This window comes from Sinocyclocheilus grahami, unplaced genomic scaffold (genome assembly GCF_001515645.1).
Source record: "Sinocyclocheilus grahami isolate Dianchi unplaced genomic scaffold, SAMN03320097.WGS_v1.1 scaffold693.1, whole genome shotgun sequence".
Lineage (NCBI taxonomy): Eukaryota > Metazoa > Chordata > Actinopteri > Cypriniformes > Cyprinidae > Sinocyclocheilus > Sinocyclocheilus grahami.
Genome location: NW_015505872.1, coordinates 10,796 through 25,437, shown reverse-complemented (window position 1 = coordinate 25,437; position 14,642 = coordinate 10,796). Strand labels below are relative to the sequence as shown.

At 35.9% G+C, this 14,642-nt stretch overlaps 1 protein-coding gene across 1 annotated transcript; it reads left to right on the top strand.

Annotated features, from left to right (window-relative positions):
• The first annotated feature begins 3,854 nt into the window (after nucleotides 1-3,854).
• vwa10.1 (von Willebrand factor A domain containing 10, tandem duplicate 1) lies at nucleotides 3,855-14,141 on the top strand. Its single transcript, XM_016243525.1, has 15 exons — nucleotides 3,855-3,909; nucleotides 5,843-6,052; nucleotides 6,767-7,051; nucleotides 7,354-7,447; nucleotides 7,585-7,713; nucleotides 8,846-9,032; nucleotides 9,279-9,448; nucleotides 9,750-9,859; nucleotides 10,087-10,203; nucleotides 10,298-10,492; nucleotides 10,702-10,834; nucleotides 12,062-12,214; nucleotides 12,387-12,482; nucleotides 12,882-13,147; nucleotides 13,335-14,141. The coding sequence occupies exons 2-15, from the start codon at nucleotides 5,855-5,857 to the stop codon at nucleotides 13,710-13,712; spliced, it is 2,511 nt and encodes an 836-aa protein (XP_016099011.1). The 5' UTR covers nucleotides 3,855-3,909; nucleotides 5,843-5,854; the 3' UTR covers nucleotides 13,713-14,141.
• The last annotated feature ends 501 nt before the right edge of the window (nucleotides 14,142-14,642 follow it).

The following is a 14,642-nucleotide window of genomic DNA, read 5'->3' as shown; positions in this document are numbered from 1 at the left end:
CAGGGGCAACTCCCATAGCAATATGGTAGAGTTGGTACTTAGTGCTCGCCATAGTTCTGGCATGCACTCCCCTCAGCATGGTGGCGTGGGTATACCGTTCCCCATAGCGACCCCTAGATCACTGGTAAATAAAACACCTTAGTATCGATATTTTTTGTTTGAGTATCGCTACTTTCGATACTCGCGTCAGTATCGATATATCGATACTTTGGATCGATACGCCCATCCCTAATCACAACAGTATTTATATGTCTATGAGTAGAAGATCGATACGTCACTCCGTGACCTCTCTGTACAGAAATTCAAAAATGGAGGAAGCGCTAATTTTAGCCGTAGGGCAGCGTCCTATTTTATATAATACATCTTCAATGGCAACAGGAACAGATGATATAGAGAGAGAGAGAGAGATAATTACTATAGACAAGTGTATTATTAAATTACTTAATGTTGTTCGTTATTTTATATTTATATTTTAAGAATCATTTTAAAATTAATTTTGCACACCTCAAGAACTTATAAAATGACCTATTTAAAGGGAAAAACCTACAGCACTTAAAGCACAGCACTTAAAAATGTAATATATATATATGTACAGTCAAACCAAAATTTATTCAGACACCTTAAACATTTCCTTCATTAATACAGTTTATTCACTATAGTAAAAAAAATGCTAATATCAACAGACCCCTAGTAGCAACACCCTGTTAAAGTAGGCATCCAGAAGATACATAGGAGTAGTGGTGCCCAAGGCGGAATCAGGTTTTTAAACCACTCAGAAAGAGCACGGAGCTGTTGCGCGTAGCTCTTACCGTACAGGATTTTAGAAAAGAGGGCAAAGCATAACGTGCAAGCAAGATGTCAAGGAGGGGAGTCTTAGAGGATGTCTCACCCATAGAGAGATAGCTGTTTTTTTATAACCGCTTTCATGCATCGTCTCAATATTGGCATAACTCGTATGCTGGAATCGATGGATGCGTGAGGAAAAAACGGCCTCTTCCATTCCTTCTCAATCTTTATATGGAAAACAGGAAGAAAGGAAGGCTCACCTGACCTGGAGGGTTATGGCCAGAAAAATAACGTTCATCGAGATATTACGCGACGTCACTTTCTTCACCCGCTTCACAGCAAGTAAAACCTCGCCGTGGCGCGATCCATAATTTCCAAAAGCTCATCATACGCAGGGCAGGAGGATTGGGAAGGCTCAGCCTCAGCTTCTTTGCCCTCCTCAGACATCCTGCATTTGCTGGGCTGATCCCAGCAGAGCACTGGCCCCTGAATCAGACAATGTTAATGAAATAACATCATCCTCCAGCGGTGACATTTTCGAATTAGTAACGGAGGCTTGGGCTCAGCTGTTAAACTGTCAAACTGAGATTTGAATCAGTGGCAGAAGGAAGTAGTTCTACACAAAAGAGGGTTTTTAAAGACACTCCGTTGTTGTTTCTTATGTATTTACACACATGCCTTAGAACTGTTGTATAAACGCAATATACTCGTAGCTGGGTTGCAGAAAAGGAAAATAAGTTCTAATATTGTTTCCTATCTTAATTATTATACTTTCAAATATAATTTATTTCTGTGACGCAGCACTGAATTTTCAGCATCATTACTCCAGTCCTCGGTGTCACATGATCCTTTTATAAATCATTCTTATTCTGATTTATTATCAGTGTTAAAACTGTTGTGCTGCTTAATATTTTTTTGGAACCTGTGTTCTATAAATAAAATAAAAAGCTAAATAGAACAGAATTGATTCAAAATAGAAATCTTTTCTAACAATATCACTTTTTATCCATTTAACACATCCTTGCTGAATAAAAGTATTCTAAAAGTTTCTTTTAAAAAAAAGAAAAAAAGAAGAAGAAGAAGAAGAAAAAAAGAAATTTACTGACCCCAAACTTTTTTTTGTTGTTGGAATAGTTGTGTATATTTAACACAATTTTTATTTTGAATAAATACTGTTCTTTTTAACCTTTTATTTATCAAAGAATCCTGTAAAAATATCACAGGTCCCAAAAAATATTAAGGAAAACAATTGTTTCCAACATTGATTATAAATCAGCATATTAGAATGATTTCTGAAGGATCATGTGACACTAAAATCTGGAATAATGAAGCTGAATATTGTGACACTAAAACAAATTCCTTGTATGTGCAAACATAGGCTATAGGCAATAAAGCTCTTTCTGACTTCTGGTGCGTGTGTGTAATATACAGTAGGCCTACTACAGTATGAAAATGCATATTTTTCAGTTAAAGAGAACTTATAGAATAAATATGTACTGCTTTGGGTGCTTGGCACTTCATTGGTCATTTTGTGTTTTAAGACTGATCAAGGTTAAAAATACGTTGAAAGTTACTTAAATGTAAATACGACTTTCCTTATTGATCACGTCTTCCCTCAGGAAAATGCACGTTTTCTTGCGTGGCTGGATGTTGGAATCACGTTGTTTGCATGCGCTCAAACTGATTTGCTGAAGTCAAAACACAGTCATTAAAAAACACTTGTCAAAAAAGAATGATTCATTCTCAATTTAGAGTTTGTTATTCGTATGGTCTAGGTGTTCATACGGCATATGCCTTAAATACGGGACGATTCCGTATATGGCTGTATCGGCACGGATGTGATTCTCGGCCTCGTGCCTACTCGTGTGATATTGCTCATTTAAACTGGGTGTTTTAGATTTTGATTTGTCCTGTGATAGGTTTGAGTCAACCAATTACACTGCATAATTGATTCAGTCAGCACAAATGCAGAGATTGTGTTCATCCGGCAATTAAAAGCTCATTTCTTATTTAATATGCTGATTATGCAATGTACCCTACAAGAGGGATTACTGATAAACTGTCTGAACAAAAAGAAAGTCAAGTTTTAGAGAAGAAAAATAATCACCCACTGACTTTCAAAGCTGCTACATAGTAACGTCTTTCTACTTCGAGGACCTTGATAGAAATGTAGTGGAGTGAAAAGTACAATATTTGTCTTTCAAATGTAGTGAAGTTAAAGTCATAAGTTCCCAGAAAAAATAATACTCAAGTAAAGTACAGATACTCAAAAAGTGTACTTAAGTACAATACTCAAGTAAATGTACTTAGTTGCTGTCCGCCTCTGGTAGTATCCAGGATTGTCAGTTTACCCCACAACTATCATTAAACAGGAATGTTTGGTTTCAGGCAGATAGGAATGTGGATCTACATTCCAGCCTTAAGCATAGCCTACTTTGTCTTATTTGGCATTAAAACTATTTCATGGTCTGTGCAGTTTGTAAGAGCTGTGCAAAAGCTTTGTAAGACCAGCAGGTTGTGGGGAATGAAGTCAAACTTCTTTTCAGGCCAAGCTACTTTCTTTTATTTTATGACATTCTGACATTTAAACAGTTTCTTTTGATTTGATTTCAAAGGACCAACCGGCACGTCCTGTTCCTGGGTCAGCTTAACATTAGTCCTCACATCTGATTTGTTGTCAACAATGTTGTTCCAGCACCAACAATGACCAGGCAGATGCTTCTTAAGACCAGCGAGGTGTGGGGAATGAAATCCTTCTTCATTCCAACTCAAACTGTATCTGTTTGCAAAAGGCTGCAACATTGCACAAACCTGATTTAACGTGTGTTACTTTCTTTTTTGCTTCCATTCTCAATCACCTCCTCTATATTAAGGAAATTCTATAGATCATAAACAGTCTGGGTGGATTTATTTTGTTGATTTGGTAAGCCTACTATTATTATTTTTTAATGTGAAAAGCACATAATTATGGTTAAAATGGAAACAGGTAGTCAAATTTGATCATTCATGCAATCACTTATTTGACTGTGGCCTACAACATTTACGTGTGACGTTGACGTCATATGTAAAAGGATATAAATGTACACGGAGCTGGAAATGCATTATTCTCAAGAAAACTACAAGGTAATATAATTTTTTCTGTCTTTTTTTCTTTCTTTTGAGATTGTGTAATGTTGAATTTACTTAAGACATTTCTGGTCATGCAGTATATTACATTTATATTCGAAATTTAGTACTAAAAGACAATTGTAGTAATTCAAAAACAAAACTGAATATATATTCTCCTTGTTTACAGTGCTGGGTAGTAACTGATTACATGTAATCTGGATTATGTAATGAGATTCCAAAAATTAAGTATTTAGAGTAATTAGAGTATATTACTTTGTAAAATTCTCATAATCAAATTACAGTTAATTTGTCATGGATTACATGATTACATATTATTCACACAATGGCATTGAATTATTCACAATTTATTGTCATTCATTTAATTTATTTTACTTATTTTTATAAGGACTTATATATAATATTTATTTTTTTATTTTTTTTGTAGTCCCAAATGTTTTTGTCAGCCAAACACTTTTGGCATATAATACTTACTTAAAATATTCTTGCGGGGGTTAATATTTAAAAGAATTTAACAACACATTCACATGTTTACAGTTTTCTGTTGTCAGTTAATGGTCACATTGACATGCAGGTCAACAAATTAAATATTTATATTTTTTAGTGTACAGGTGTTTAAATTATTGTTATTTTACATTTTTATGATTTAATTAATTATTCGCTTTTTATCAACTCACAAACCCACTGCAGTTCTTACATTAAGCCCAGTTTAGGAAACCCTGGTGTAATGTAATGTTTAATGCATTTTATTATGTTGATATAAAAAAAAAGGAATATAGTTTCTTTCTCTTTGCTTTTTTTTTATATCAATATGGTACATTTAATGGTACGTTTAAAACAAGTTTGATAAAGTAATCTAAAATCAATCTAAAAGTAGTCAGAATACATGACCTAAAATGAGTAATCTAGATTGTTGCTAACTACAGTTTTCATCACGTAATCATTAACAAACTACAGTTTTTAAGTAATCTACCCAACTCTGCATGTTTATTTCCTCCACTCATTTGACAACTTTGACACTTTTTTCTCTCTCTCAATTTCTCTTATTAGCTTTAAATACCTCTAAAAGAAAATTCTGTAAAGAAAATAAGCTAAACAGTTTTGTGGTGAATTTTCTGTTAATACTTGCGATCTTTATTTGGGAGTTCATATGTTAGATTAGAGTTTGGTTACAGAAAAGTTTCCAAACATTGTTCTGGATCCCCTTCAGCACTGCACATTTCCAGTGTTTACCTAATCCAACCTGATCACTTATTACTTCAATAGGGTGCTGCAAGACCTGAAATGTCACAAGAGAGAGACATCCAAAATATGTAGTGTTTTGTTGGGTCACCACTTTTACTTTCAATCTTTAATGTCTCAGAGGCAATTTGTTGCAGACAGCAGTACACTCTTAAAAATAAAGGTGCTTCAAAAGGTTCTTCAAGCGATGCCATAGAATAACCATTTTTGGTTCCACAAAGAACCATTCAGTCAAAGGTTCTTTAAAGAACCATCTCTTTCTTACCTTTTTGTAATCTGAAGAACCGTCTTTCACCACAAAGAACCTTTTGTGAAACAGAAAGGTTCTTCAGATGTTAAAGGTTCTTTATGGAACCATTTAGACAAAAAAGGTTATTCTATGGCATCGTGAAGCACCTTTATTTTTAAGAGTGTACATACAATAAACCATGAATGTAAACATCAAATAAAACAAACAAACAAAAAACACTAAACTACTAAGATATCCAGGAGCTGATTAAAAGGCAGATAATAAGCATTTGACTTAACTGGAGGAGTTAATCTGCAGGTTTGAAACATTATTCCATCTATCAGGGTTATTATTAAAGACACCGGAAGGAAAATGGAAATATGGCATATTTTGTAAAAATGAAAAAAAGAATGACTTTTGTAAGAAATGAATTAATTCCCACTATTAATTTTCCCACAGTTGTGAACAGTCATGGTTTCACTGGTTGTAGTGGCTGTATTTCTCCTCCAGGGGCCTCTATTTCAGCCCCCTCAGGCTGAAGCCTTCAAAATCCTCCCTACTGATGATTCCCTCACCCATCAACAAATCACTGAGGCAGCTTTCCTCCGCAAGATGGTAGAGGTGTGCCGAAACGTGGCCACTGTCCGGGGAAAAGACTTTGCTCTACCTGTAAGAATATGAGCTTAAACAAATTTGGGAACTACATGCGCTGTTTACAAATTATTTAATCTTAACTGAGATTATTCCTGCAGCCTTATCACACTGAAATGTCATACAACCTAATGACTGTCCTGAGCTATGATGTGAAAGGCAACAGACAGGAAAAAACCTACACATCTATTTTATGCATTTAAAATGTATTTAAAATTAAATGATTTAAAAACAGAGAAAGGCAAGATTGTGTAGCTCTATCAGCAGTGGCATGCACTTTTTTGTGCACTCTAATAAAAAAATAGAATTAAAATTAAATATTGTATATAAAAATAGTTTTAGCTAGTTATTTAAGAAATCTTTAACAGATAGTTTTAGGAACAAACTTGCATTGTTTCTGTTGTTTAAAATGTTAAAAGAAAGTATTTTAACATTAAAAGAACTTACCTTTATACAAAGAGAAACAAGTCTAGTTGTAAACCAGTTAACTCTTTATGACATTCTGTGATGATGAACATGAGTTTGCTTTACATGCTTTAATTGCCAAGTCTTGCTATCCTCTTTTGTGCATGGCCAAATTTACTAGTTTATGTAATTTTTTTATTATTAGTTTTTTTAATCTTAACCTTCATGAATACATATTTGTATTTATTTTATTAAATATATTATTTATCTATTATTTTATTAAATATATTATTAAATTACATTTTCCCCCTCTACTTCCCACTTTAGATCAACAGCAAACTGACTGTAACTACCGTCCAGAAAGCCTGCTCAAATTCATATTCCTCCTCATTAAAACTATCCACTTTCAATCTGGCTATTATTCAGACTTCCCTTAGCAATGCAGCTGTGGATCTAAAAGTGTTCAGTACTGCTCATCATTTTGATGATGAAGATTTCATAAATGGACGAGACCTCATCACTCAGGGCGTAGCTGCTGTGAAAGTCAGCATCAAAAATGGGAACTATTTGTCTGCCCGCTCCATTCTTGGGGCTGTATGTCATACTTTACAGGTATGTAAATCCTGTGAAGGTAATTTTAATTTTATGCCAGCCTCATGCCATGAAATCTAAAAGTGTTGAGTATTTTTAATAAAAATCAAAGATCTGCATCTTGTGTAGTTTTGGAAGATCAGAATTTAATCTGATGCACTTTAGACAAATTTAAAATATGCACAATAAAACTGCTCAGTATTATTACACAAAGTATATTGTGTTCAGCATTGGCTTTGTCAGTGGTTTATAATGAGTTACAATAGGACTACACTGAGTATATAATTTTGCAAGTTAGAAAACTAATGTGTTTTTGTGTGTAGGATTTCTATAGTCACAGTAACTGGGTGGAACTGGGAAGCACTGCTCCTTTCAACTCACTGATTAAACCTGAGCTTCCTCTCAACAACCTAGCAAGTACTGTGTTGTATACTTGCTTCTAAAATAGTCTATGTATTAATCTCAAAATTAAATTCCCCAATCAACTGTATCATATTATATAACCTTGATATGTCAAGTAATTTGTATGTATTTCTGGATGGATAAATGTCTAGGTTCCAATACAAAAACATGCAAAAGCTGTGTCGGAGAAGACTGCAGTGACAACATTCTCCCAGAGGTACTCCAGCAGAAAATGTTAACTTCAGGATATTTCCACCTTTTAATCCCAGACAAACCTGCAGGTAAGGAAACTTAGCATCTCATTCATTAGCATTGATAGGTAGTGCTGTTTTGGCTTTTTAAAGTAGTAGTTATCAAAGTGCTATATTCCTATCTTCTACATGTAAGGGGAAAAAAAGTGGAAAATGAAAAAGGCACTGGTCATTTTGGGTCAGGATATTGCCACACCATGCAGTCTGCATTTTTACAAACATTTGTGAAAAAAATGGGTTGTTCTGAAAAGCTCAGTCAATTCAACCTTGGTACTGTGAAAGGATGCCACCTTTGCAATAAGTTTGTGAAATTGTATCCCTGATATATTCCACTGTCAACTGTAAGTGGTATTATTGGAAAGTAGAAACGTTTAGGAACAGCAGCAACTCAGCCACGACACAGAAGACCATGTAAAGTCACAAAGTGGGGTCGTTGAGTGCTGAGCCACATGGTGCGTAAAAGTCTACAATACTCTGCTGATTCCATAGCTAAAGAGATACAAACATTTAATGGCATTAATAACAGCACAAAAACTGTGTGGCAGTAGCTTAATGGAATGGGTTTCAATGGCCGAACAGCTGCATGCGAGCTTCACATTACCAAGTACAATACCAAGCATCAGATTGACTGGTGTAGCCTCCACTGGACTCTGGAGCAGTGGAAACAAGTTCTGTGGAGTGGTGGATACCAGGAGAACATTATCTGCCTGACTGCATTGTGCCAACTGTAAAGTGCAAACAGTTTGGGGCAGGCCCTTTTCTATTATAGCATGACTGTGTCCCAGTGCACTAAACAAGGTCCATAAAGACATGGATGAATGAATCTTGTGTGAAAAAACTTGACTGGCCCACACAGAGCCCTGACCTCAACCCCACTGAACAACTTTGGGGTGAACTGGAATAGGGATTGAAAGTCAGGCCTTCTTGTCCAACCTCAGTGCCTTATCTCACAAATGCTCTACTGGATACATGGGCAAAAATGCCCACAAAAACAACCCAAAAACCTCAACTATGGTAGTTAGAAAGACCATCAGACATCCCTTAAATTAACACCATCAATTACCATTTAATTGCAGCTTTATTGCAGAGTTCAAGATGCTTTGAATTGAGACTACAAAGCTCTACATTTACAAACACTTACTTTAATATTTAACTCTCTCAGGCAAGTGTAGCCATGGCAGCGCTCTTGACAGGACCAGTTCAACAGAACCCACTGGAGGCATTAATAAGGATGACATCAGTTCAGATCATGGCTTCCTTCACCAGCAAGCTGCTGAAATGGCCATCAAGGCTACTATGGAACTGCTGGAAAACATCCGACTGGCAACAGGCGACCAAGACTTTCTTCGGTATGAGGCGTTTTTTCTTCTTCTTCCTAGTAGCATAAGCAGTCCATATTTATGCACCGTATTCGAAGTTTTTTGAAAGCTATGCAATAGTGAGTTAGTCGTGCCGTCAGCCATAGATATAAAATCTCCTTAACACTTCTTCTTATTCAAATCTCTAGCTTATAGTGCACACATTTGGTCAACATTGGTAAAATTATTGCTTACCTTTCCTCTCTCTCTCTCTCTCTCTCTCTCTCTCTCTCTCAGACTGATGGGCCTCAGTCAGACCTCAGTTCTGGCTTTTGTGATTGACACCACAGGCAGTTTGTCTAATTACATCGCAGATGCCAAGAGAGTGTCCATGAGCATCATAGACAGCAGGAGAGGAACATCAGAGGAACCTTCAGAATACATTCTAGTCCAATTTAATGACCAGGGTAGTCACATTGTGCTATAAAAACATTTCTGAAACATTATGAAACATTTCTGTAATTATATGTTTTTATAACTATATTAACATACTATAAATATGGATGAAATATATTGTTCCATAAAATTAAGAAAGTCCTTTATGTACTGGTGCTTTTAAAATTAAAATAAAACTAAAACATTCACCATATTTATATTGTTCCATATAGCTTGTTGAGATATATGGACCACAGTTTACGTTGAAAATGCACTGTGCATGTTCTTGCTCTGGCAGTGCCTTGTAGTGACGTGTTTGTGTTTTTTACACAGATTTCGGACTTCTGATAAGAACTGGGGATGCAGATAAGTTCAAAGAGCAAATCAATTCCCTGTCGGCATCTGATAGTGTAAACCCAGGGATGTGCCTGTCAGGACTGCTGGTGTGTGTGTGTGTTCAGTATCTTTTAGACAGCGATATAATACTTCATTTAGCCTAAGAAAAGTTCACACTGAAACCAGTACACTCAAAAACAAATGGCCAAGTATTTATTTTGAAAGTATAGTTTTGAAAGAAATAATTGTGGTAAGCTTTGATAATCACAACATGGAGAGTCATTATAATGCTGAAAGTTTTTGTCTTGTCTTTCATTGTTTCACGAATCTATAGTTGACATTGACACGAGCTCCTCCATCATCAGATATTTTTGTTTTCACTGATGCTTCAGCAAAGGACACAGAATTAAAAAGTTCAGCTGAGGCCATGATAGAAAGCACCAAGTCAAAAGTGAGTTCCAGAAAAGCTTGATTTGTCCTTCAGTTAGGATCTGTTGTGTTAGAGATACTTTGTCTTAAGATGTTTCTTTCTTCCCGCACTGCAGGTCACTTTCCTGCTGACAAACTCCACCTCAACACGTAGTCGACAGAATGTTTCATTATCAAGATCATTGTCTCAGTCAGAAATACAGTTGTACAGAGACCTGGCCCATGTTTCTGGTGGACAGACCATAGATGTCACAAACACTACATTATCTCAGGCCACTGCAGTCATTACAGATTTAATCACTGCTGACCTGGTAAGTTCTAACAATGAGATCACAATGTTATGTTATATATTATCAATATACATTAACAGTACTTCTATCATCACTATTACATAGACATGCATTTTATAATGTAAATGTCATTTGCTTTATATCGCCAGTCATATCCTAATTTAGTTTGTGCTGTGCTGTTCTTGGAGGTAACTCTGTAACTCTAATGTGGTATAACCTGTTTCTTGAAGGTGACTGTTCTTCAGGCAGCGAGAAATCCGCCTAAGGCAGAAAACTTTTCTTTTTTGCTAGATCCAACTCTGTCCAATGTGACTGTGTATATCACAGGAGACTCTCCAGTCTTTACTCTCTACAGCCCTACTGGTAAACCAACACATTTATGAACAGAATGCTCAGCTACTGTACTGTACTGTATGTATTCAATCAGTTTCATAGTGTTTAAAATGATACTCAACCCAAAATGAAAATTCTCCCATTTACTCAACCTCATGCCGTCCCAAATGTATATAAGTTTCCTTCTTCAGATAAATACAAACGAAAATTTCTAGAAAAATAACCCATCTCTGTAACTCCATATAATGCAAGCTTCAAAAACCACACAAAGCAAACACAATGGTAAACCATATGACCACAATTAATGGGCCTGTCCAAATACCCACACTTGCTGTCTTTGCACTTGACCACTTGTCTACTTACCTGACATATTTCCTGTATTTATAAGTGTTCAAGTGGGTGTGAAGACCACAAGTGTGCGTAGAACTTTTCCTTACCCGATGGGAGACACTTATAGAGTTATACAAATGCAAGTGTTTACAGAGGTTTATTTTGATTTTGAATACTTCCAAATGTCTGTTAAGTAGTCCCTATAACAAACAACACAATTTAATAATTTAATTTGTGGTGCTTCTAATTAAGTGATGAAAAAACAGTTGCAAATATGGTACAAAATACTAATCTCTGCCACCAATAAAATGTACAACTTTTGTTAAATGTATATATAATAAATGTATATAAATAAATGTACTTATTTTAAATTATATGTAATATCTAATTATTATTCATATTTAGCTTACACTGGAAAAGTTTCAGTGACCTCTCGCAAGATCTCGGCAAAAAGTCTCACTATTTATTTCCAGAACATGATGACTGATGGGATATGCTTAGCCTCAAATACCACTCCGACGCGGTATTCAAGATAATGTGGATTTAGTGTGCGTTAAGGGCATTTTGGCATCTTTGGCATTTGGGACAGTCTTGCGCACTTACTTCCTGTTGCGTGCACGCACTCTCATGTGGCCAAGACTGCAGGTTTGGGTATTTTGACAAGCCCGATGAATCAATGTCTTCTGAAGGTAAACGATAGGTGTAGGTAAGATACTATAAACCATAGCTTCCAGCCAACTGTCATACATCTGGGACAGCATGAGATTGAGAAAATGATGATAGAATTTTAATTTTTGGGTAGAGTAGAGCTTTAAGGCTGCATAGCATGTTCGGGTTCTGCAATTAATTATGTAATAATTATTATGCAAATAACATCTGATTTAATGGATTCCACGCTTAATGTAATTATATATTTGGCACTTTCAGGTGTGTCTCAGTCAGGTTCAGTGGCTGATGGTCCTCTGGGCAGCATCCTGACTGTAGGGAATCTAAAGAGAGTGAAACTCAACTCTGCCAACCATGCAGGGGAATGGAAGATCAGTATAAACTCCACAAGCTCCTACAACCTGAGAGTTACTGGTAAAGGGTTTATTTTTGCAAGAAATAACTCCAGAAAATCTTCTGTAAAATGTTGTATAGGACATGGATTATTTACCATAAAGATTTTGGTGGTGATTTCTTGCAATGTAAATTAAAAATAAATGCCTATAAGCCAGTCCATAACTCAAAATTCCTTCAACTGTAAATACAGGTCAGAGTTCTGTGGACGTCCTCTTTTACTTTGTGAAGATAGTTGAGGGAGGTCATGGAGACTCATGGGGACAGAGTTTCACCCGGCCTTTTATTGGTACAACATCGTGCATCATCCATCCATCCATTCTCCAGACCGCTTGTCCTCTGTCATGTTGCAGGCATCATGCATCCTTTATTTATATTTAAAATATGGAAACATCCACACAAAAGTTGAAATTTCATGAACAAAACCTAGTAATTTCAATCAGAATCCACATGATTGGGAATTTTGCATATGGATGAAACTTTTCCCCATGCAGATTTTGCATTGGGTTCAAGTTTTTCATGCAAATTCACAGATTTGACCAACAGCATACTGATTGGTCATGACACTATTGACAAAGGACCATTTTTTCCTGGCGAAATTTCGCTAATGTTACTGCACCCTAATAACTTTGTTCGTCATATATGTACATGGTACTGATACTTCACTGTTTTTCTGATTGCTAATCAGGTCGAAATGCTACTTTCTATGTCTCTGTGACCGGAGGAGATTCATTCACAGTGACTGATGTGCTTCTAGTTGAAGCTTCAGGATCTGATGTTGTTAGTGGAACTATCAAAGCTGTTGGTGCGACAGACTTCCTGGTCAACATAGACAGAATCCCAGAGTGGGCGTTTGTGGTGCAGCTGAAAGGGCTACTGAATGACTCGTCATTGGTTAATCGATTCCAGAGACAGTCACCCACCCAGCATAAAGGATCTAGAATAACAGTCATGGTAAGTACTATATGGTAAAATGCTGTCTGTGTACACAAACACAAATATCTAATTTACAACAATTATTAATTAAAATACACTTAATTTTACATCACAGTTTGGTACCAAAAATAAAAAAGAAGAGTTTTAAAAGCTCATCACTATATGGGACAAATAACATGCATTTACCAAATTTGTTCCTCCACAGGCCCAATCACAGAACATTACCAAGCCTGGAGTTCCGTTGAGTCTTAACTTTACAGTGGCCACTAATACTACAAGCGGCAACTACACTATCAGAGCTCGGAATGACCAGGGCTTCAGCGTGTCTTTCCCCAGATTTCTGATTCTTGAAACAGGGGGAAGCGCTCAAGGAAGTGTCACACTGACTGCACCCTCCAACACAGAGTCAGGGACGGATGTCACACTCACTATTGAGGCAGAAGCTCCGGGATCCACTGATCTGAATTATGTCACACTGCAACTCACTGTCTCAACAGCAAATGCTATTTTCAGTGGCTGTTACTCGCTTTCCGTGTGCCTTTCTTTCTTCTGTTTTATCGTTTGCCATTTTGTATGTTTCTAAATAACATTTAGCACAGCAAGCAGTATATTTTAAAATCTTTACTTGTCTTGAACTGTCTGGGGTAAAAGAGCTTTATAAATATCAAAGAATCAAGGTTAAGGTTTACTTTTGAAATGTAACTTTCACTTTCTGTTGAATGTGAACAGGTGCATTTGGGACTAGGTTTTGTGGCTAGTTGTGATCTCATTGTGTAGTATATACTCTTGATCTTTTTGAACGTTTATTAAAGACAAAGTTCACATAAGGGGCATCAGCATTGTGTAAACTCATGTATTGGTTTTGCTTTTTACAATAGCTTCCACTCTCATTCAGTTTCTCCTTGGCTCAGAGGGTTCAGGACTGAATGAATAAATTGAAGTGTACGATTGTGATTTTTGATCTACCACTAATATTAAAATATATATTGAACCAAGTTCTGGGAAAGTTTGTTATGGGAGAGTAAGTTATGCATTGTTATGGGTCATTAACAGTTGTCAGGGAAACCAAAGCAAGTTTGCTATGGTTAGATCAAACACAAGATGTGCGTAATTTGAAAAGGGCACAATCCACAATAGTAGTTAATAAGGAAGTAAATATTCTTCCTTACTGACATTCTTGCAGCCAGACACTTACGAAAAAGGATTATCATGTATACATACATAATTTACATTAAATATATGTGTGATGCTGGCATTCATCACGTGTGTAAAGGTGTATAAATATACTGACAAGAGGCTGTGCATAAATTATAGTATTTACAAAATCTGTAAAAAGGTAATCAAATAATTGTCTAATTAATAAACAGTTTTTTGTTTATAGTATTTGTCTAAATGTATAATATGTAATATTTTGTGAGAAGTTTCCAGTTAAAGATTATAAATTTTAACTGCTGAAAAATAATGTTTTAAATGATTAAAAATGTAAGGCATTAGTCAGTTTTGAGATTTTGGG